Below are 25764 nucleotides of genomic sequence, written 5' to 3'. Positions count from 1 at the left end.
TCTTGGGTCAGAGTACCCCTTTTAAGTTCTTGACAGTTTTAAAGACCTGTTTGCGGTCAGTGAATTAGGGCACTTTTATGTATTGCAGCAGAAAATCTAGTATGGGAAATTCTGTATGAACTAAATGTATCTGGAGCCCAGGTAAGTAACTGGCAGGGTAATAAGTAGACTGGATGAAGTTGTGTTCTAGATCGCTGACAGCAAATATATGCTAGCATATTGTATTTACATTCAGGGTGTTATTTTTTTGGAAGGACATTGAAAAGGCACTAAAAGTGGACTTAAATAGAGTATGCAATAGATTTTTCTGTTGAAAGAAATCTGTTTTGTACCTGTATCATGAAAACTCAGGCTCAGAGTATGCCCTTTGGATTTCTATGTCTGGCTCGATAAACCCATAAAACCAACCTAAACTCTCCACAACTCATGACAAAAGTGCATCGGTTGGCATCCATTGTTTAGTCCAGCAATCATTAATTGTGCAAGCCAGACAATGAAATGCGACAAGATGCATTTCCCTGTCCCGTGCACGTCCAGCTTGTAAACTGTCCTATTTAAATGGGATCAGTCTTAAAATCAGTTTCCCGTAGGTTTTTTTTTAATTTATTTTATACAGCGCCTGACAGAAAACCCTGCCAGACAATGCACATGTGTAAAGAGTGCCTAAAATGTATGCCACACGGTGGTATGTAAAACAGTGTGATGTGGTTTGGGGTGGAATTGATGTGTTGAAAAATGTGTGGATTATGTTACATAATCAGCTTGAAAATCTGCCATGTGAACCTTTTTAGGCTTCTGTGAGATCTATCCATTTAAAGGGGTACTCCGGCTCCAAGACATCTTTTCCCCTATCCAAAGGATAGGGGATAAGATGCTGATCGCGGGGGTCCCGCTGCTGGGGACCCCCGCAATCTAGCATGCAGCACCCACCTGTAAGCACTGCTGGAGGCTCTGTGTTATGTCTCCCAACCACAGGGACGGAGTATTGTGACATCACGACTCTGCCCCCATGTGACATCACACCCTGCCCCCTCAATGCAAGTCTGAGAGCTTCCAGCAATGCTTACAAGTGGGTGCTGCATGCTAGATTGCGGTGGTCCCCAGCGGCAGGACCCCCACGATCAGACATCTTATCCTTTTGGATAGGGGATAAGATGTCTTAGGGCCGGAGTAACCCTTTAATAACTACATATGAAGTTGGATGTTCCTTAGGGTAGGTTTCCCTTTTTCTTCCTGATGGGGAGCCCATTGTACCATTGATAAAAGACCTTTAAGTTACAAAAGGCACCTTTAGCTTTTTTTTGTTTTTTGAGGGAGACCAATGCTAAAGCCAGCCATACAAATAAGACAAATGTTGGCTAAGACCAGGAAGGGATTCGGTGACCTTCTAATGGGTCTGGTGGCCTCTTGGCTCTTAGGTAACTGTGGATTTGAAATGAAAGTAGGTAGGAAATTCAATTGAATAGGGCAAGCTGCAATGCTAGATGCAGCCTATGGACAAGGCTGGTGCTGTTTCTAGTTCAGGACAACCCCATTAAATAAAGGTAACCAAAAATCATATTGTACTTTTACAACTTTAGGCCATAGTGCTTCATAACATTCGCTGCTTTATCTGCTTTGGTGTCAGTTCATGTAGTTGCGGTGTGAAAAGTGACTTTCGCCGTACTTGTAGGTGACAGTATCTTCTAACTAGTGAATATTTGTTTTGCATTTGGAGATCTGTCTTCTTTGAAAAACCCAGATGTTCTTTGAATCTTTACGCAGAATTGTTCTGAGTATCTAGTACAGACAGACTGAAACTGTTTGCACGTAAATGTTCATAGACGCTCAGGAAAGCCCCAGTCAGGGTACCTAAATAACTTGTGTAGCACATATCACAATTTTATTTAATAATACGTATGTAAACTTGTATAATAAAAGCTATTACCACCCATGTTAATGCTCGTGTAATCTATTATGTTACAAAAGTAAAATACATAAAAGCGTGACATGCAAATTACAAAAGGAACTGAAATCTTCAGAACTATCAGATTCTTCCCTTGCTTAGGGGGTTTCCCAAATAGTTTTAGGACTTAAAGGAGAACTACGGGATTGAAAAATGTATCCCCTATCCTAAGGATAGGGGATAAGTTTCAGATCGCGGGGGGTCCGACCGCTGGGGCCCCCCACGATCTCCCGTACGGGGCCCTGGCTCTCTGGTTAGAGAGGGCGTGTTGACCACCGCAAGAGGCGGCGGCCGACACGCCCCCTCCATACACTGCTATAGGAAAGGCGGAAATTGCCGAAGGCAGCGCTTCGGCTCTCCCGTAGCAGTAAATGGAGGGCGTGTGTCAGCCGCCGCCTCATGTGGTGGTCAACACGCCCTCTCTAACCAGAGAGCCGGGAGATCGTGGGGGGCCCCAGCGGTCGGAGCCCCGGCGATCTGAAACTTATCCCCTATCCTTAGGATAGGGGATAACATTTTCAATCCCGTAGTTCTCCTTTAAAAATGGGAAGTGTAGCTAAACACTGATCAGTAGAGATCTAGAAGATCCATAGATATTGTGAGAATTGACTGCTATACTGACTGTTCAGGAAGAGGTGCCTGCACTGACTAGTAGTTTTTCTAATCCTATAAAAAAAAAAAAAAACATTTTGTTACAGAAACAGTTCCATATGTGTCTGCAGGTTGTCCGGTATTGCAACTTAGTTTAATTTAAGTGAACTCAACGGAGGGGCAGTGGCAAGCACAACCCATGGACCAGCATAATTTAAAGGGGTATTCCAGGAAAAAACTTTTTTTCTTATATCAACTGGCTCCAGAAAGTTACAGATTCGTAAATTTATTTCTATTAAAAAATCTTAATCCTTCCAATAATTATCAGATGCTGAAGTTGAGTTGTTGTTGTTTTCTGTCTGCTGACATCTCTGCTTGTCTCAGGAACTGCACAGAGTAGAATAGGCTTGCTATGGGGATTTGCTTCTAAACTGGGTGGTTCCCGAGACAGGTGTCATCAGAGACCACTTAGACATAAAAGAACTCATCTTCAGCAGCTCATAAATACTGAAAGGATTATGATTTTTTAATAGAAGTAATTTACAAATCTGTTTAACTTTCTGGAGCCAGTTGATAAATCAAAAAAAAAATTTCCTGGATAACCCCTTTAACTAAATCCTTCTTCAAATTAGCCTTTGTTTCATGCCCACATTATTACCTTGTTTGTGTTTTTCCTTGTATGATGAGATGTGCTGTATGCTTAAAGACCACCCAATATCACCCCTCTGCTTATCCCTTCTCATGTTGTTTAGGGGACAGGCAGACAAGTCACTGGCAGACACATCTGTTCCGACCTTATTTTCTGACAGATGTCAATGACAGTCATCTTGTGGTGTGTCAACATTAAGCACCATATCCTTCTTACCATATATCCTTCACATGGGTTTGTTCATCTAGGAGCTAAATTTTACTTTGTGGAAGCCTGTAGATTTTCCACATACAGTTGATAGACTTGTCTAAGGCTGCATTCACATCATGGTTTGTCTCTATGGCTGGGAAATTTCAAAACCGGGCACTCCCGTATCCCAGCCGGACAGACGCCAAATCTCATTCACTTAAATGAGCCGACCGGCTAATTTTTGCCCAGTATCTGTTTTTTTTTGACCGGACTTAAAACCGTGATATGCTACGGTTTAAGTCCGGTCACAAAACCGGATACAGGGCAAAAATGAGCCGGTCGGAGTCACTATCTGACTCCGGTCGGCTCATGTAAGTGAATGAGATTTGGCATAGTGACTAACCCTGATGTGAATGCAGCCCAATATATGTGGCATATAAGCGGATGTTTACTCAGATAACCCATGAAGAACCCAACCCAAAAATGAGGTTTTATGGTCATTAAATAGCTTTGAGTGCACGGATAACAGACCTTTTCACAGTTCTGGAAATCCGTCAGATGGATTAAACATGAATTCTCTGAGGTAGAAGTGTGGTGGCTATGTATAATATATGCTTTTTTAATGCAATAAATAAAGTAGTTAATAGTCCAAGCAATAGTTCTTCACATCTGACTCTTCACTTTTTATTTTTATTTTTATTTTTTAAGTTCGGTACTGAAGACCCCCCCCCCCCCCCCAATGTGTCATGATCAACTTGACAGTCCCTTCTAGCAGCCTCTGTTCTTCAGATGTTGTGCTGCATGTTTCGCAGAAGAGCACCCCTTATAGTCTTGTGTGTTTGTCATCACGGGAATTGTAAAATAGGGCATAGTTCCCATCTGCATTTGACTGTCATTACTTATTTTTTTACCTCAGAAGTAGTGCAGCATGAAGGAAACCTTGACAGGCCCTAATATATCACATAATGGTTCAGGCACCAAAGTAAATGGAAACCAAAGTACAGAAGAGAGCAGAGCCTAAGATGTGAACTTGCTATTTTTAAGTGGAGTAAAGTTAGCGTTCTTTGATGAAGTGACCCTGCAAATAGCTTCCCACATCTTGCCTCGCTGGACCCCTTTGTTAATAGCTATTGTGGTTTGTATCCCTGAATATCTGGGGTTTATAACGTACACCTTATTCTTGATGAATCGTGCAATTGTAGTTCATCTATTTTTGCTTTTGTCCACTAAGAGCAAACTTGCGGTTTGCTGCTTCCTTACCTGAAGCAAATGTGTAACATCTGTAACCACAAAATGTAACCTTAGCAGCGATTGATAATGTGGTATGTAAATGACACTTGTCTAGTGAAAAAGACTCAAGGAGAATTCAGTTTTTATATTAGTATTGCCAGTGTCATGTAAATGAATATATTCACTATCACTGTACAATATATTTAGCGAACATACGTATTTACATCAAAAGGGTTATCTAAGCTTGAAACTACCCATTTGGGAACCTCATTGCAATATCCCCTTTTTGCCCTCCAATGTAAGAATATTTATAGAGAAGGGATTTGGGTTATTTACAGTAAGGTAACTCTTACCCAGATCCATGATCTGGTTCCGGAGATACCTGTTGCATTAGCCTCCATTGCTATTGCTGACTTTGTGCAATGGAGACGGAACCCAGTGTCCTGCTTCAGTACCCCGATGTGATTGTCTTCTGGCACAATGGCCATAGTTAAAAGAAACTCCAGCTGGAGGAGTTTTCTTCTAACATTACAGTGGATTATCGTGCAACAATGTCAAGTAAAAATATGTGCAAGTAATGATCGTAAACAGTACAAACAAAATCACATTAACCTCTTAAAGGAGATCTGCCATGTTAGACAGGTATCCCTTATCCGCAGGATTGGGGATAGATAGGTGTCTGATCATGAGGGGTCCAAACGCTGTGACCCCTCCCAGGATCTCCTGTCCAGGGCCGTTCCGTCCAGGTGGCATGTCGACCGCAATATGACTCCGCAACAGACACGCCTTCTCAGTGTACGATCATGGCCATAAATGTTGGCACCCCTGACATTTTTCTAGAAAAGGAAGTATTTCTCACAGAAAAGGATTGCAGTAACACATGTTTTGCTATACACGTTTATTCCCTTTGTCTATATTGGAACTAAATAAAAAAAGGAGGGAAAAAAGCAAATGTCACACCAAACTCCAAAAATGGGCTGGACAAAGTTATTGGCACCCTTTCAAAATTGTGGAAAAATAAGATTGTTTCAAGCATGTGATGCTCCTTTAAACTCTCCTGAGGCAAGTAAAAGGTGTGGGCAATATAAAAATCCCACCTGAAAGCAGATAAAAGGGAAGAAGTTCACTTAGTCTTTGCATTGTGTGTCTGTGTGGGCCACACTAAGCATGGACAACAGAAAGAGGAGAAGAGAACTGTCTGAGGACTTGAGAACCAAAATTGTTCAAAAATATCAACTATCTCAAGGTTAAAATTCCATCTCCAGAGATCTAGATTTGCTTTTGTCCACAGTGTGCAACATTATCAAGAAGTTAGCAACCCATGGCACTGTAGCTAATCTCCCTGGGCGTGGATGGAAGAGAAAAAATTATGAAAAGTGTCAACGCAGGATAGTGCAGATAGTGGATAAGCAGCCCCAAACAAGTTCCAAAGATATTCAAGCTGTCCTGCAGGCTCAGGGAGCATCAGTGTCAGCGCGAACTATCTGTCGACACAGAGACAAAAAAAGCAAGACTACATTTGCCAAAATGAACTTGAGTAAGCCAAAATCCTTCTGGGAAAACATATTGTGGACAGATGAGACCAATATAGAGCTTTTTGGTAAAGCACATCATTCTACTGTTTAACGAAAACGGAACACAGTACCTAGAGTGAAATATGGTGGAGGTTCATTGATGTTTTGGGTTGTTTTGCTGCCCCTGGCACTGGGTGCCTTGAATGTGTGCAAGACCTAATGAAATCTGAGGATTACCAACGGATTTTGGGTCGCACTGTACAGCCCAGTGTCAGAAAGCTGGGTTTGCGTCCGAGATCTTGGGTCTTCCAGCAGGACAATGAACCCAAACATATGTCAAAAAGCACCCAGAAATGGATGGCATCAAAGTGCTGGAGAGTTCTGAAGGGGCCAGCAATGAGTCCTGATCTAAATCCCATTGAACACCTGTGGAGAGATTTTAAAATTGTTGTTGGGAAAAGGCGCCCTTCCAATAAGAGACCTGGAGCAGTTTGCAAAGGAAGAGTGGTCCAACATTCCGGCTGAGAGGTGTAAGAAGCTTATTGATGGTTATAGGAAGCAACTGATTTCAGTTATTTTTTTCCAAAGGGTGTGCAACCAAATATTAAGGGTGCCAATAATTTTGTCAAGCCCATTTTTGGAGTTTGGTGTGACATTATGTCCAATTTGCTATTTTTCCTCCCTTTTTGGTTTACTTCCAATACACACAAAGGGAATAAACATGTGTATAGCAAAACATGTGTTACTGCAATCCTTTCCTGTGAGAAATACTTCATTTTCTTGAAAAATTTCAGGGATGCCAACATTTACGGCCATGACTGTATTTCTATGGGAAAGGCAGAGGTGCAGCGTTTGTGCATCCCCCACCTCTCCCATAGAGCTGTATGCAGGGGGCGTGTTGTTGACCTCAGTGAGGATGAAGACACATGCAGTAGCCACGGCAATGCCGGGTCCCCGTACGGGAGATCGCAGGGGGGTCGCAGCAGTCAGACCCCACATGATCAGATGCTTTTACCCTATCCTGAGGATAGGTGATAATTGTCTAAGATTGCAGTACTCCTTTAAAGATGTAGCTCATTTTAGCCTTAAGGCCAATTTTCACTTTGGGGTTTTCATTCATCTTTACTCAACAATAAATTGATGAAGTGTTCACAGGTTTTTTGGCTTTTACAGTCATAATGCTTCAGATATGGGATAAAGAGGAGTGGGATGGGGTGCAGGGAAGAAAGGTGAAGGACTAAAGTAGACATGGAGGGGAGAGGAATGTTGAGAAGACTAAAATGGGTTATTCAGGATTAGAAACAGAGCTACATTTTTCAAAAAACAGCACCACCTCTGTCTTCAGGTTGTGTGTGGTATTGCATTCTCCGTTTCAGTGAAGTAACAGCCAAGTTGCAATTCCATACACAACATGCAGACAAGAGTGGTGCAAATTTTGAAAGAAATCCGCTCTGTTTCTTTTCCTGGAAACCGCTGTTAACCATGGATTATACCTCTAGCCATCACTTAGCCGTGTGTATAAAGTATGGAGAAAGTAGTATGGAGGCATAGTGCAGTATAGTGCGTCAGGGGGTAGTTATACCACCTGGTCTACACCTTGTGAAATTTTTTGTAGACAACCCTTGTTTTATGAACCACGTTCTCATAAACAAAGTGTTAACAAGTTTCTTCCATTGTGACAGTCTCTGTCTTGGTGGTCGCTTACTAATGGCATTGGGTCATGAGTGTCGACCTCAGTCCAGAATTAACAGAAAAATGAACAATCCCAGCTTAGGTGCCTAAAATCAGGAAAATGGAGTATGATGTCCAACAGGATAAGTGTATGATTTGCAGTAGAAGAAACCTACGTATGTGAAATGTTTTGTCCTGTATATTCAGTAAAATTATACAACTATCAATGGACACTTTGTTCTGTGGTCCCTTAAGACCCCCCCCAGCAATCAAATATTGGTGGGCTAACCAAAGAATAGGCCTCTGGTGTAATACTTGGGCTAACTCTTTATCTATTTGTAGAATGACTTTGAAAGGGGAACGTGTGTGTTTTCAGTCACTACAGATCTGATATTGTGAAGATCATAAGTGGTTGCCATACACATTGGCTTGAAGTGGTTATAATAAGTAACATACATACCATTAGCATTTCTTAGCAGTATAGTAGAACAGAAGAGGGTGACCTAGTCCTGGATAGGGAATATTTTTTTGTAGACTCTGCCTGTGAAGTATATTTTCCAGCAGTACATTTAAAGTGTAGATTTGAAAGCGGGTTACTTGTCGTGTACAGATCTGATGAGTCACATGATGGTTTCTCCTACGCTGAAAAGCTAATTTCAGAATTGGTCGCTTCCTGTTAACATACATTAGTGCATTATGGGAGCACAGAAAAGTTATTTAAGTTGTTCCATAAGAGAAAAGGAATGGCTTTCTGTCTCCAAAAATGGAGTTTTAAAGTGAGAACGGCTGATAGAGAAAAAAACACCAATTTACCTGAACTGAGCAGCAACTGAACCATTAAGAGACCATTAAGTTGTCTCCTCCCCACTAATGTTGCCTTCTTTCCTTTATGCTTTTTCACTGCAACACTGAGGTAGAGTTACTGCAGCCGCACTCCCTCCTCCTTCTCTACGTACATGTACAGTATCCTGCACAGGATTGAAAGCTGCAGATTACAATGTAAACTAAATGAAAGAACACAGCTTCAAAACTGCAGCTTTAAATCCTGCTCAAGAGTACTCCGGGATAGAAAACCTTATCCCCTATCCTAAGGTGATCACCGCGCCCCATTCAGTAGGAGAGGCACAGTGTCTGGCAAGAGATCAAGCCCATCGGTCTGACCCCCTGCAATCTGATTTTTTGTTCCTTCTGTTCTTAGGATAGCGGATACGTTTTTATATCCGGAAACTATGAACAGGATACTGCACCTGTGAATAGACCCTTACACTAGTCAGATTTGGTCCCAATCATACAGGTACATACAAGTCTTTGCATATTTTTATTTTTTGAAATTAGAAATGATCACTTCATTTAGTTTAGTTGACAGTTTTGTTCAAGTCATTTGTAGGATTTTTTTTTTCTCAATAGACCAGTCGGTTATCCATCTCAGCTCAATAGGTAGAGCTAGTATCTTTCTAGATAATCTGTAAAGTATTTGCAAAGGATGTACTTTTACTTCCCATACACCACGGCTACAGTACATCTTCGTTGTGGCCAGACTTTTTATAAAAAGGTTAAGCTTGTGTGGCAAGAGCCAAGCCCCAGACGTTTGTGGTTCAGAAGATAAAAGTTAATAACTAGGCAGTCTTTCTAACCTTAAAACCAATTGTGGTTACAATCACAACTACTATACACAACTGAAATGTTCTCAAGAGAATGAGCATGTCCTTATTTCTACTTCTACAGGGTATTTTCCTCATCTTCAGTTTAGACTTTTCTGTGGCCTTATCAATGATTTAATGTCTGTTAGCTTCTTTATATGTAAATGTGTGCAACATATAGACTTATGGAATGTATATAATGTAAGAAGGATTAGCGGAATATGACTACAATTTAGGAGTTTAGTCTTTTCCTTCCTTGACAAATGGAAAAGATAAAGAACAATTGTATCTGACCTTACCATGTGACAGTATATGGTACAGAATCAACGTTTACAGGGTTCCGTAGAAGTCTAGTGCATAGGTTGCATTTTTGCAAAGTACTCAGATATATTTTGGGTGCTTTCCCATCCCAGATATACTAGTGAATCAATATATATAAAACTCAATGTGTGTGTGTGTGTGTGTGTGTGTGTGTGTGTGTGTGTGTGTGTATGTATGTATGTATGTATGTATGTGTGTATATGTGTATGTTCCACAAAAACTTTCAAACGGCTAAAGATATTAACATGAAACTTGGCACACGTTACTTATGTCAACAACAAACATAGGATAGGTAATTTAACCCATACTCACCCCCATTTGCCAGGGGCGGGGCTTATGTTTAAAGTCCCATGCAAGTCGATGGGAAATATATGTTACTGCATAACTTCCAAACAGCTGGAGATATTTCGATAATACTTGGTCACGTTACTTATATGTCCACTTAAAATATAGGATAGTTAATTTAACCCTTAACTACCCCCATTTGTGAGGGTCAGGGTTTTTAAAAGTCCCATGTAAATCAATGGGAAATGTATGTTTCCATCTAATTTCCGTTAGGCTGGAGATATTTCATTACCTGGTACACATATTACGAGTCGGGATATGAGGACACAGGAGGTTGGGATATGAGGTCGGGATATGACAACAATATATGAGGACTGCATATGAAGTCAAAAGCTTCCTCCTTTGTTTATTTTCCTCCCCAAAAGGATTAGGAAGGAAAAACCGGGCAACGCCGGGTACTCAGCTAGTTTTAAATAAAATACACAACTGCAAAGTCATAAAGAGGTTCTACAGTACTGCTTATTGTCCAGAAATAACAGCCAACAGGGAGTGCTATGCATGATGTACACTGTCCAGCGCCTCTCTAGCCAGTCACCAGGTTGGAGGACGTTTTACATTGCATACCACTTCCTAACATTCTAGAATTAATGCAGCTTGCACTTGTTTTTGTATTGTATTTAGAATACAAGTTTAAATGGAAGAATAAGGCCTTGTTTACACCATGATCTGTGCCTTCAAGCTACGGATACATCAATGTCAAATTGACATCCTGACCTGTCCATGCTCAGACACGGCCCCATTAATTTTTAATAGCCAAAGTGTAGTCAGCTGGTGAATACGTTTAGATGATTTCCCCAGCTTACTCAAGTTTTGGCTCAAACAAATCAGACAAATCTCAAATAAGCTTGGAAAATTACATGAAAGTAGTCACTAGCTGACTACACTCAGGCCATTGGAATGAATGTTGCCCCTGCCTGTCCAAGCACAAACTTGTTGGTATGTTGACATTATCCTAACATGTCCGTGCTCCGTGGCACCAATTATGGAATGAACCTAGCCTCACTATTGACTGTTAAAAAAGGCCTGTGCACTCTCCTGACGTGTCTGATTTAGTAAATACTTGCATTGCTGGAGCATATTTTCTTAAATTTTCCTATTGGAAATATATACAGTGATCCCCCAACTTACAATGGCATAAACATACAATAGTTTCAACATACAATGGTCTTTTCTGGACCATTGTAACTTGAAACCAGACTCAGCATACAATGCTACGGACAGTCCAGATCTGCGTAATGTGCCAGTGGCTGGAAGAACTGACCAATCAGAATGGGCATTTTACTGGTAAAACCCCTGTATTACTGAAGTGCATGCACTGACTGGCTTTCTGGTAGCGCCTCCTACAGTACAGGGAGGTAGTACATGTTCTGCACTACTCCCTACTACTATTTTTTTTTTAATGTTTTTATTTGTTTTTTAAATAAAAAAAAAAAAAAAAAAAACATGAACAAATTCAAACAATCCTCTGGGGATCACACCACCCCTTATGCAGTATGAGAGTACAATAAGCCAAAGAATATAGGATGCAGGAACATTGCATAACTTAAACAAGCTACAAGGACTATATTCCAGTCCAGTTAGTAAGGCATGGTACATCCCTGGAGAGAATACCAATAAACAGAACAAGCACAGACACAGTCACACACACATCAGAACACATCCTAGGAGCTCACCTTCCAACCCATTAACTATACTACACCTGGGAGACCACCCCCACCCCCGAACCGGAGGATCCATAGAGACATAAAGCAACATCCATGGTACCCCTACTTTGTCAAACTTCTTGGGGCATTTACGACTCGTTCTGTACTACTTTTTACCTGTGCCAGGGATAGCTGCTCCTTTGGACACCTGGGTAAGGGGGGCTCCATTTTAAACTCTTTGGGACATAGGGGAAGATTTATCAAAACCTGTCTAGAGGAAAAGTTGCCCAGTTGCCCATAGCAACCAATCAGCTTGCTTCTTTCATTTTTAACAAGGCCTCTGCAAAATGAAAGAAGCGATCTGATTGGTTGCTATGGGCAACTGCACCACTCTTCCTCTGGACAGGTTTTAATAAATCTCCCGTATTGTGTGTACTGTACAGGACCCTGAAGAAGCTCCTGTCTTCTACATACAGTGATTTACAGCTCCCAGCAGATCTTTTCTTTTTTTTTTTTTTTTATGTAAGGACTAGTTTTATCTGTATTAGTTATCTACTTATTTTTCTTTAACCCTCACTTTTTCCTATTTTTGGATGACCGTTTGGGGCTTCAGAACCAATTACCAGGTTTCCATAGAGTTATGGTCTCAACATACAATGGTCACCCTGGAATGTTGTAACTTGAGGGACCACTGTAAATGGAAAAGTGGGCGGTGTTATTGTCAGTACCCTTGATGAGTTACACCCATTATAGTAACAAAGTGCATAGCTGTGCCTAGTTGTCCATTTACTTACACATTTCCAGGAGGAGTGACAGAGGAATGGCACAATGCAGAGTTCTAAGAAAATATACTCCAGAACTGCTGTCTTATGGAGATTTCCGAGCTGACAGTTCCTTATTGAAATCTCTTACAGCTTGTCTCACACAGGCGTCATACTGGCTGCCTACTGCGTTTTTGGTGATCCAAATAGAGCAGATGACGTTTTAGCTGATCAGATCTGCAGTCTGACCAGGGCTTAATGTATAATGTATCTGTATTGTGCTTGTGTGAAAAATGCCTATTTTACTAATCATGGCAGTGGTCACTGATATGTGCCTTATTGCACACATAATACCTAGGGTATTTCAATCTATTTTTCTTCTTTAACTTGCATCTTAAACCATCAGTTGTCTAGTCATTAAACGCTGTGTAATTGTACTCTACGTAGGATCCTAATGGGGTATATTCAGGCTGCACAGGTAGGAGTTTAAGCTATGGCTGTGTATATATGTATATATCACTTCAGTGTATTATTCTGATCACGCTCACCTTGGAACCTTTGTATTTAAAACTTTTTGGGCTAAAAATATAGTCACTGTAGCCAAAGCAGAATTTGACTTCAGCAAATGTTTTTATATGAATATATTTTTTTACATTTCTTTTTACTATAGGAAAAACAAGGGAACTGCCTTTTCCAGATGCACAAATTCTTCCTAAAATTGCCAAGTTGACAGTCTCTGGAAATAAGCAAACCATGGGATTCGCTGTTCCAAGGTGTGTATAATAAAGGATATGGATGAGTACACATGTGTTACTTTGCTGCATGCCATAAAGCGGCATGTAAGTTATTTCTCAGCGTGACCGATCATCCTCAACTAGTGCTCATACTGAAGACTGTCTACTGGGTGACAGACCAGGACACGGAATTGGCCAGTCAAATTATTTTGTAGACCCCTGTACTAAGAAAAAAAAAAAAGCACAATAAAAAAAGCAAGAAATCATCAGTGGGAATCAGTAGATGAGGGACACTAAAAATGAAAAAAGGGCATACAAACAATACTCTGCTTGGTATAAAAACATACATTTGCCTGAATATATACAAGTATTCTCAACTTGAAACTGTAGATCAATAATAGAAACATCAATATGAAGGCAGCTGGGACATTATATACACAGCTTCTTCCATCTCCCCCCGGTCATGTTGTTCTGCTCAGTAAGTAGCATAGTTAACGTGTCATCTGGGACAGGATATGAGACTGCTGAGGAAGGATAGGCATGTGTACTTCACTCGGACAGGTGGGGTGAATTGAGTCAAACTTGAGAGAACAAGGCATTACAGCAGGAAGATTCTGTAGGTAACAAGTGCAAAGATGAGTAATATCTGTGTCCGTTACTTAAATCATTTGGGGTTTTGCATTTTTCTATATGTGAATGGCCGTTAAAGTCTCAGCCAGGTTGCGCTTGTAGCAGTTTGCAGACCTTTTTTGATCCGTATCCTAAACTCAGTCAATTTAGGTTTAGTTTGTTTTTCATGGGTGGAACAGGTTTACACATATTGGGATGTTTAGAACACATAGAATAATTTATACTAAACAACATATAACAACATGATTATATGACAATAATGTGACCTACATACCAATTTGCAATTACAGTGATCCCTCAACTTACAATGGCCTCAACATACAATAGTTTCAACATATAATGGTCTTTTCTGGACCATTGTAAGTTGAGACCAGACTCAACATACAATGCTACGGACAGTCCAGATCTGTGAAACGTGTCAATGGCCGGAAGAACTGACCAATCAGAATGGGCATTCACTGGTAAAACCCCTGTATTACTGAAGCGTATTCACGGACTGGTGTCTGGTAGCGCCCCCTACAGTACAGGGAGGTATTACATTTTCTGTACACTTTACCTGTACCAGAATTAGCTGCTCCTTTGGACACCAGGTGAGGGTGACTCCATGTTACTTTTTAGGAGATTGCGTGTACTGTACAGGACCCCGAAGAAGATCCTGTCCTCTACATAGACCATAGTATAATGCTATCCATTCCTACTCATGCAGATGAATGCAAAAAAACTATGTAAATGAGGCCATATTTAGTACCCTTGCTATAGTCTTATGTATTATATGTTAGTAATACATAAGACTATAGCAAGGGTACCAAATATGGCTCATTTACATAGTTTTTTTGCATTCATCTGCATGAGTAGGAATGGATAGCATTATACACTGCTCAACAAAATAAAGGGAACACTTAAACAACACAGTGTAACTCCAAGTCAATCACACTTCTGTGTAATCACACTGTCCACTCAGGAAGCAACACTGATTGACAATCAATTTCATATGATTTTGTGCAAATAGAACAGACAACGGGGGGAAATTATAGGCAACTAGCAAGATACCCCCAATAAAAGAGTGGTTCTGCAGGTGGAGACCACAGTCCACTTCTCATTTCCTATGCTTCTTGGCTGATGTTTTGGTCACTTGTGAATGCTGGCGGTGCTTTCCCTCTAGTGGTAACGTGAGGCGGAGACTACAACCCACACAAGTGGCTCAGGTAATGCAGCCCATCCAGGATGGCACATCAATGTGGGCTGTGGCAAGAAGGTTTGCTGTGTCTGTCAACGTAGTGTCCAGAGCATGGAGGCGCAACCACCCAGCAGCAGGACCTCTGCCTTTGTGCAAGGAGGCGCAGGAGGAGCACTGCTAGAACCCTGCAAAATGACCACCAGCAGGCCACAGATGTGCATGTGTACACTCAAACGGTCAGAAACAGACTCCATGAGGGTGGTATGAGGGCCCAATGTCCACAGGTGGGGGATGTGCTTACAGCCCAACATGGTGCAGGACGTTTGCCATTTGCCAGAGAACACCAAGATTGGCAAATTTGTCACTGGTGCCCTGTGCTCTTCAGAGATGAAGGCAGGTTCACACTGAGCACATGTGACGGAGGGCCACACAGCCCTCCATGTGCTTGCCAGAGGTAGCCTGACTGCCATTAGGTATTGAGATGAGATCCTTCGACCCCTTGTGAGACCATATGCTGGTGCGATTGGCCCTGGGTTCCTCCTAATGCAAGACAATGCTAGACCTCATGTGGCTGGAGTGTCAGCAGTTCCTGTAAGAGGAAGGCATTGATGCTATGGACTGGCCCACCCGTTCCTCCAGACCTGAAACCGATTGAGCACATCTGGAACATTAGGGATGTCCCTATACTAGTATCTGTATCGGGGCCAATACTATCCATTTGCATGGTATCGGGGACTCGTTTAATGTCCCCGATACCAAGTCCGATACCTGCTGCCGCTCCGCTGCCCCATTCTCCCGTCCGCATCATAGTGTTCCATGGAGGAGCATGTGACACACACGTCATTCCACCATCTCCCCTGCGCCCAGCGTAAGGCTACGGAGGAAGCAGAGTGACGTATATGTCACATGCTCCTCCATAGGACGCCATGATGCAGACGGGAGAACGGGGCAGTGGAGCGGCAGCACCCGACAGAGTACAGCCGCAGGTGAGCTGTCTGCAAGGAGGGGGCTGCTGCTGTCTAGACAGAGGGGCCCTGCTGCTGACTAGAGGGGGGGCCCTGCTGCTGACTAGAGGGGGGGCCCTGCTGCTGACTAGAGGGGGGGCCCTGCTGCTGCTGACTAGAGGGGGGGCTGCTGCTGACTAGAGGGGGGGGGGGCTGCTGCTGACTAGAGGGGGGGGGGCCCCTGCTGCTGACTAGAGGGGGGGCTGCTGCTACTGCTGACTAGAGGGGGGGCTGCTGCTACTGCTGACTAGAGGGGGGGGCTGCTGCTGCTGACTAGAGGGGGGGGGCTGCTGCTGACTAGAGGGGGGGGGCTGCTGCTGACTAGAGGGGGGGGGCTGCTGCTGACTAGAGGGGGGGGCTGCTGCTGACTAGAGGGGGGGGCTGCTGCTGACTAGAGGGGGGGGCTGCTGCTGACTAGAGGGGGGGGCTGCTGCTGACTAGAGGGGGGGGCTGCTGCTGACTAGAGGGGGGGGGCTGCTGCTGACTAGAGGGGGGGGCTGCTGCTGACTAGAGGGGGGGCTGCTGCTGACTAGAGGGGGGGCTGCTGCTGACTAGAGGGGGGGCTGCTGCTGCTGCTGATTAGAGGGGGGGGGCCCTGCTGCTGTTTAAATGGGTGCCCACTCTCTAAAGGGGGGCTGCTGTCTACAGGGGGGCTTCTACTAATGTCTACAAGGGGGGGGGGCCTGCTGTCTACAAGGGGGGCTGCTGTCTACAAGGGGGGCTGCTACTTATGACTGCCGGGGGGCTGCTGCTAATGTCTACAAGGGGATACTACCTACTATTAAAGGCAATCTTACAGCAGAGTCAGCTGCTATAACTTGAATTTATAGACCCGGTTTCTACCGCTGCTCACCATGTGTACATCGGTCTCACCGCCAATGCAAATTCCCTGTTCTGCTCAATGGATAAGAGAGAAATCTTGGCTCATACTACAGCAGCCGCCTCCCTTGCGCACGACAAGGAACCTACATATCAGCACGGTAAGCAGAGCCAGAAACCGGGTAACCCTGGTGTTAGATTCCCTTTAAAATATAAGTACTCGTACTTGGTATCGGCGAGTACTAGAATAAAAGTATCGGTACTCGGACCGGTATCGGTCTTTAAAAAAATGGTATCGGGACATCCCTATGGGACATCATGTCTCGCTCCAGCCACCAACGCCACATTGCACCACAGACTGTCCAGGAGTTGGCGGATGCTTTAGGAGACCATATGCCACCTCATCAGGAGCTTGCCCAGGCGTTGTAGGGAGGTCATACGGGCACATGGAGGCCACACACACACTACTGAGCCTCATTTTTACTTGTTTTACGGACATTACATCAAAGTTGGATCAGCCTGTAGTGTGGTTTTCCACTTTGATTTTGTGTGTTGATAAATTTAATTTCCATTGATAATTTTTGTTGTCAGCACATTCAACTATGTAAAGACGAAAGTATTTCTTACCAATAATTAGTTCATTCATTCAAATCTAGGATGTGTTATCATAGTGTTCCCTTTATTTTTTTGAGCAGTTTATGAGAAAACTTTATTTGTGGCTATTTTACTTTGCTTTAATGGGAACCTAGCCATTTTGCCAAATATGCAGTTAAATGTAGATCGAACGTGCAAATTTTATTCAACATTGGAATGCAGCCTAAGGGTAAGGTCACACGTAGCGCTTTTGCTGCGTCATTCGACTTGGAAATGCACTACTCACTGCCCCTAGAGTCAGCCTCCTACATTGCCGTGTGTCCTGCTTTGTCTGCTCGTAGCAGCAATACGCCGCTGCGAGCAGACACAGATGGAGCTGCGAGTCGCGTGCATGCACAGTGTACTTGCAGAAATCACGGTTGCTCCCTCTGCTAAGCTGAGCGGCCACAATGTCTGTAAGTATGCTGTGCATGTGTGCTTGACTCTCAGCTCCATCTGTGTCTGCTTGTAGCGACGTATTGCTGCTACGAGCAGACAAAGCAGGACACACGGGCAAAATATGAGGCTTACTCTAGGGACGGTCAGTAGGGCATCTGCAGCAAAAGCGCTTTGTTACCTTACCCTAAAGAGTTATTATAGCTTATGCAAGGTATTCTTTCTATATCAATAAGTTATACAGTATTGCAATATATTTTAGTTCTTCACAATTTTCTAGGTCTCTTTTTGTGGTCATTCAAAATTTGTCCTTGTCATGTAATAGACACACAAGTGCAAGACTAGATTGTTCTAGTACAGACTTTGGTGATGTGTCTTGTAACTGCCTGCACTTTTGTTTCCCTTACATGATCAAGATAGATTTGTTTTTTCTGCAAGTAGACAAGGAAGGTTCCTACTGAATAACAGCAATCGAAGATCTTTATAACCATGAGAAATTAATACAGAAATTATAATGTCAAGTAACTTTTCATTATACAAAGTGACATTTTTATTTACTGAAACTATAATACCAGTTTTAAGTAAAGTTTATGGCTGAATAGGCCTAAATGGTCGAGAACCTTTGAACAAACTTTCTGTAAATTAATAGTGGAGCAAATGTATCACACATACACATTGTAATATATCTTAAGGGACACAAAAGCGCAGGCAGTTACAAGACACATCATTAATTTAAATTTAATATATTTATTAATGACCTTTGTAGAGGGGTTGAATAGTAAAGTAGCAATCTTTGCAGATAATACTAAACTCTGTAAAGCGGTAAACACTATAGAGGACAGTGCACTGTTACAAATGGATCTGGATAGGTTGGAAGTTTGGGCTGGGAAGATGAGGTTCAACACTGATAAATGTAAGGTAATGCACATAAGGAAGAAAAATCCGGCCTGGGATTATGTATTAAATGGGAGCACACTTGGGACGATTGACGTGGAAAAGGACTTGGGAGTCTTAGTTAACAGTAAATTTAGCTGTAGTGGTCCGTGTCGGGCAGCTGCTACCAAGGCAAATAAAATCATGGGGTGCATCAATAGGGGAATAGATGCCTACGACAAGGAAATTATTCTACCGCTGTACAAATCACTAGTCAGACCACACATAGAATACTGCGTACAGCAGGGGTGTGGAAATTAAAAAAAAAACTACTTGTCCAAGGGACTAAAGCGGAACACAATCTACTTGTCCCTCAAGAAAATCCACTTGTCCTGGTAGATGAAATAATTTCAACCAAAATAGTCTGATCCCCCCCCCCCCACTAGACCACCAGGGATGATATAAGATCCTTTAGACACTGCTGTCAACTTAGACAGCGGTGATCTAATGGTTTAATAGCGGCCGAGGTGATCGCAGCATGCCGGGCTATTAGCGGCCGGAGAACTGTAGCTCCTTTTACACCCGAGGCAAGACCAGAAAAGTCTAGATGTAACTTTTTGATCACCATAAAAAATTTCTCATATGAAGTGACCAAAAATGAGCAATCCTGGACTATTATTTACATTTACACCGTTCACCGTACGGTTTAATTAACATTATATTTTAATAGCCTGGACATTTCCACATGCAAGCGATACCACTTATGTTTATTTTTGTATATTATTTTTATTTAAAGAAAATTGGAAACTTTTATTAGGAAAGGGGCCTATTCACATATATACGCACTTTTTTAAATATTTAATCACTATTTTTCAGTCTTCATAGGGACTTATGTGTTACTGGGGGAGGGGGGGTTCTGCTTCTCAAGTTTATGTGGTGCATTTTGTGTCAGAAAATGCTGGAAGTTGCATTTAGTTACTAGATAACTACAACACCCAGCATGCCCTGATACAGCCTGTGGTTGTGTGGGTGTTGCAGCATGTTGCACTGTATAGTAGGACAGTTAAGGTTATTGTGTAACATGCTGGGAGTTGTAGTTTTGGTTTGTGTCAGCTGCAGAGCCATAGTCTGTGTCCGGGAATACTAGGAATTACAGTTAGTAACTACAACTCCCAGCATGCCCTGATGCAGCCTATGGTTGTGTGGGTGTTGCAGCATGTTGCAGTGTATAGTAGTACAGTTAAGGTTATTGTGTAACATGCTGGGAGTTGTAGTTTTGGTTCGGGTCAGCTGCAGAGCCATAGGATGTGTCAAGGAATACAGGGAATTGCAGTTAGTAACTACAACACCCAGCATGCCCTGATGCAGCCTATGGCTCTGCAGCTGACCCGAACCAAAACTACAACTCCCAGCATGTTACACTTTATAGTTCTACAGTTTAGGTTATGGTCCAACATGCTGGGAGTTGTAGTTTTGGTTCGGGCGTGTTTGTGTGCATCCGTGGGGCTCTTGGTCGGCGGGTGAGTATGAAGGGGATGGGATTCTGGGGGTGCAATTCAGTGTGGGTGGCACTAAAAATAAATAAAATTAGATGGCACAACTGCCCTAATGCCCGACGTGACAGTCCGCTCCTATACAAAACATTCATGCATACACATATCCTACATGCACCAGCCACTGCCCCCATATCATACATACCCCCCCCCCCCCCGCCACTGCCCCCCCCCGCATCATACATTACATACACACATACACTCACACCATACATATACACCATACATATACACACATCATACATACATACATACACCCACCGCTGCCCACCCCACATCATACATCACATACATACACACATCACACTTAGACATCATACACACATCATACATTACATACACATCACTCATAGACATCATACACACATCATACATTACATACACATCACTCATACACACATCATACATTACATACACATCATACACCCATTATACATTACATACACATCACACATAGACAGACATCATACACACATTACACATTACATACACATCACACAGACATCATACACACATCATACATTACATACACATCACACAGACGTCATACACACATCATACATTACATACACATCACACATAGACAGACATCATACACACATTATACATTACATACACATCACACAGACATCATACACACATTATACATTACATACACATCACACAGACATCATACACACATCATACATTACATACACATCACACAGACGTCATACACACATCATACATTACATACACATCACACATAGACAGACATCATACACACATTATACATTACATACACATCACACAGACATCATACACACATTATACATTACATACACATCACACAGACAGACATCATACACACATTATACATTACATACACATCACACATAGACATCCTACACACATTATACATTACATACACATCACACAGACAGACATCATACACACATTATACATTACATACACATCACACAGACAGACATCATACACACATCACACATACACTCACACCATACATATCCACAAGTGTTTCCCAACCAGGGTGCCTCCAGCTTTTGCAAAACTACAACTCCCAGCATGCCCAGGGCATGCTGGGAGTTGTAGTTTTGCAACAGCTGGAGGCACCCTGGTTGGGAAACACTGATATACACCATACACCTGCCGCTGCCCCCCCATCATACATTACATACACACATCACACATACACTCACACCATACATATACAACCACCCTTCCTGCCGCCTGTATTCTCTGTCTCCTCACCTGATCCGACATGAGTGGACATCAGAGCTGTAGTCACCGCCGGTGTGAGGTGAGATTTCCGTCTTCCCCCTCACCCAATCCCCCCACCCCCCTGCTCTGTGTTTTCCCCGTGCAAACTAGCAACCTCCCCGTGGTGGATTAGGTCCTGTGGAGACAGATCAGGGGGAGGGGGAGGGATAGAGCTGTGTGTGGGGGATGGAGCTGTGCACGGAGCTGTCTACATCCTTTCTCTCACCCTGCTGTGTCTTCTGAGCTCCGTCCATCCTCCGGGAGGGGAGATAAGGGGTCTCTGCAGTCAGCTGGAGGCCGCCGCCCCCTCCATACACTCTGAGCGCCGGTGTGAGGTGGAGACTTCCATCAGCTCCTGCGCCTCACACCGACATTAAAGAAAAATAAGGGGGAAGTCGGTCTGTCCCTGCTCGCCCGATACAGGGCTAAATCTATGACAAATTCACCTGCCCGGCGCCCAAAACTACTTGTCCCGGACGTCGGGCGATAGGATTTCTACATCCCTGGTACAGTACTGGGCACCAGTGTACAAGAAAGATATAGTGGAGCTGGAGAGGGTTCAAAGACGGGCAACCAGGGTAATACGGGGAATGGGAGGACTACAGTACCAAGAAAGATTATCAGAATTGGGGTTATTTAGTTTGGAAAAAAAAAGAAGGCTTAGGGGAGACCTCATAACTATGTATAAATATATCTTGGGACAGTACAGAGATCTCTCCCATGATCTATTTATACCCAGGACTGTATCTATAACAAGGGGGCATCCTCAACGTTTAGAGGAAAGAAGGTTTCTACACCAGCACAGACGGGGGTTCTTTACTGTAAGAGCAGTGAGACTGTGGAATTCTCTGCCTGAGGAGGTGGCCATGGTGAACTCTGTAAAAGAGTTCAGAAAGGGTCTGGATGCATTTTTGGAGAATAATAACATTACAGGTTATGTATATTAGATTTATAGGGACAGAAAGTTGATCCAGGGATTTATTCTGACTGCCATATTTGGAGTCAGGAAGGAATTTTTACCTCTGAGTTGTTTTTTTTGCCTTCCTCTGGATCAACTCAACTCAGTAGGGACTTATTAGGGGTATAGGTTGAACTTGATGGACTCTGGTCTTTTTCAACCTTATGAACTATGTTACTATGTTAACTAAGAAAAATGCCACTTTTTCCACTTATCAGACTCTATTCCTCTTCCCTCTTCTACACTTATTATTTACTGTTAAAAACTGTGTAAAATCCATCTTGCAAGACAGACTATAAACTAACTGGGGGTTCTGCCAATAGATAGGGAGGCGTTATAGGCAGAGAAAGACACAGCTGAAACTTCTAGAAATACTTCTATCTTACCCAGTACTTAATGTACAGCTTATGCTGTTCAGTACTGCCCTATAATGCCGGCTGTACTTCTGCTTCTAGCGCATGCTTTAGAGGTATACAAGAGCAGAATTCTCTCGCTTGTGTGCAGCGTATGACAGCCATCATAGCAGCTAGTCTCTGCCTACTATCTCAGAGACAACTAAAAATTAGAGATGAAGCCTGTGGAAAGAAAACCTGGTGAAACATGGTATAGAACACCCAGAAATAGTGCTGCTAGTCATGTGCACCCACATTCTGAGGAGTTCACTGAGTGTTTAATTATTAATGTGGATGTGTCAAATACCTTATGGATAATATTAAGGGAAAATATCGGTGGTTCTAGTTCTAAAGGACTAGACTCCTCTATGTATTAAATATTCCGTCTTGTGGTCTGTGACATAATTTTAATTTTTTTTATTCATGCTTTCAACAGTACACCATCTGAACTTAATGGTCAAAGTGTTACGTCTTGTACAAGAGGCCAAGCTATGGACGACACTATGGAAGAAATTGACAACCATACTCTATCTCCTACATTATCTAATGCATCTCTGATCTCAGAAGACCTGAATTCTACTCCATCACAAGTGAAAATTATTGGCAAATCCAAACAAAAGATAAATATTAAAGAGGAGCTGGAGAAAAGACAAGGAGGAAAGCAGCTACTCAACCTTGTTGTTATAGGTATAAGCACTTGTGTAAAAGGCTGAAAATATACATGTTATGTTTTGCCATCATGCCTTATGTGGAAAAAAAAAGTTATCCAATACCAACAAAAACAGTTATTTAGACTATTATCAAAGTCTTAGAGGGGAAGAATGGGATACAGTTTTAGTTCTCTGGATAACTCATTTTAACAGTGCCGATTTTTCTAAATTTCTTAATATTCATCTTAAAAAGTACCTAGGCTGTAAATAGCTGGTCTCTTTATTGATGTCCAGGCTTGACACGATAAACAGCACTTCCAGCTAAGCAAGATACAGCAGGGATAACGGGGGTATCCCTGCTGTATCTTGCTTAGCTGGAAGTGCTGTATATAGTGTCAAGCCTGGACATCAATAAAGAGACCAGCTATTTACAGCCTATTCAAGAGTGTGGTGAGTGCATTTCTTTACTCTGTGTTATAACTAATTTTTTAGTGTGAACTCTATGTCCCCAGTCCAACATAGATTATAGAAATGCAGCTTCCTGATATAACCTAATATCCAGTAATCCAACTCTTCCCCACTGCATTTTTTTTTAAGTAGTTTCTTTTTTGATTCTTGATATGCCCGCCATTTTGACAATCCAGCATTCCCACCAGGGTATAAGAGAGGTTTAGGAACAAACAGAGTAAAAGATTTATTTGTAGATGACCGACTGATCACCTTTGACGATTGGACAAAACACGTTTGAGTGCTTTAATATCTTGGATAGAACATGCTCAGATTGGGGCTTTTGTAAGAGCAAATCTGGATGTATCTGAAAACCAGGAGCTTACGAAAGCAGATAAAATCTTTTTATCTGAAGAAGCCCCCTTAAGTCAGCTGTCAAAGGTGTATCAACTTCTGATATCTTTAAAGCGTACCTGTCAGATCCAACAAAAAATAATTATTATTTTTTTAAATATATCACTCAGTACCTAATCCTGACCATGTACATAAAATTTTTGTGTCTACCACCTTTATTTTTATTACACTTTTAATTTAGCTCCCTAGTCTGAATTCCTCTCAAAGGGAGGGGTGTGGCCTGACTGTGCGGGACTCTGCCCCCTCCCTCAGTATGCTGTCTGTTCACATCTCCCCTAGCATTAGCAAAACTACAACTCCCAGCTTGTCCTCACTGACAGTAGCGGGACACAAGCTGATAGTGGGAGGATTTTTCCTCCAGCTGTGAGCCCTGCACTCACAGCTGTCAATCAAGGAAGTGTGTCCATGACATAGGTGATGATGCATGGACACAGCATGACTAGTATGTTTCCAAGCAGGCAGGGGGGGCAGTTGTTTGACTGGCTTTTTCAGTATGAAATACTAAACATTTTTGCTTTTGGTTATACATGCTTTACAACATATCAAAAGTTTTTGTATTTGACAGTGCCCATTTATGCAATGAAGGTAGTGCATTTTTTTTTTCAACTTGAACAGGATTTGGGGAGAATATTCAGTCAAGAAGAGATAACTAAGATTTGCATACTTTCATATGGGATGTCTGTTTCAGCTAGCATAAAGAAAAAAAAAATTAAGATTATTTCCAGATGGTGTATATGCCCTACAACAATCCATAAAATCTCACTGGATAAATCGGATAGCTGTTGGAGATGCAATATAGAGAGAGGGACCATGGTCCACATCTGGCGGGGATGTACAAGGATCAAGAGCTTTTGGGACAGAATACTGGGAATCCATAGGGAAATGACTGGAATTAGGATACCCCTCAGGTAGCACTGCAGACTGACATGGTTCAATAAGCGCTTATAAATTGGGAATTTTTAGATTTGGCAGCCGCTAGAATGATAATTCCAAGACACAGGGGGAGGGAGACAACCTCATCCCTCAGAGAATGGTACAAGGAATTATCAGCTATTAGGAGAGCTGAAGAGTGGATAGCAGAGGCACAAGGGAAGCAAGAATTCTATAAAAGAATTTGGAGTAGGTGGTTAGAATTTGCAGTAAATTAATACAGTGAGCAATTGCAATCAGGGAAGGGAAAGAGCAGAAGGAGGAGTTTTTTGTTTTGGTTTGTCTATTATAATGTATAGGGAGGTATCAGAAGATTAATAGACACTGGTCATTGGCTGAAATTAAGCTACAGAGTTAAGGCAGCATTAGGGCCATGGCGTTTTTCTTTTTCTCCC

The 25764-nt window shown here is 42.4% G+C and overlaps 1 protein-coding gene across 4 annotated transcripts in view; it reads left to right on the top strand.

The window, feature by feature from the left end:
- The window catches only part of LOC130362321 (2-aminomuconic semialdehyde dehydrogenase-like), a 137720-nt gene that overhangs the window by 52564 nt on the left and 59392 nt on the right, over positions 1-25764 (top strand). For all 4 annotated transcript variants that reach the window (XM_056566594.1, XM_056566591.1, XM_056566590.1 and 1 more), the window contains exons 5-6: positions 13170-13272; positions 23365-23615. In XM_056566594.1, the coding sequence (XP_056422569.1) occupies positions 13170-13272; positions 23365-23615 (354 nt within the window). The remainder of the gene's footprint in view (positions 1-13169; positions 13273-23364; positions 23616-25764) is intronic.

Source organism: Hyla sarda, chromosome 3, assembly GCF_029499605.1.
Source record: "Hyla sarda isolate aHylSar1 chromosome 3, aHylSar1.hap1, whole genome shotgun sequence".
NCBI lineage: Eukaryota > Metazoa > Chordata > Amphibia > Anura > Hylidae > Hyla > Hyla sarda.
The sequence above is the reverse complement of the archived record's forward strand: the minus strand, read 5'-3'. Positions and strand labels throughout refer to the sequence as shown.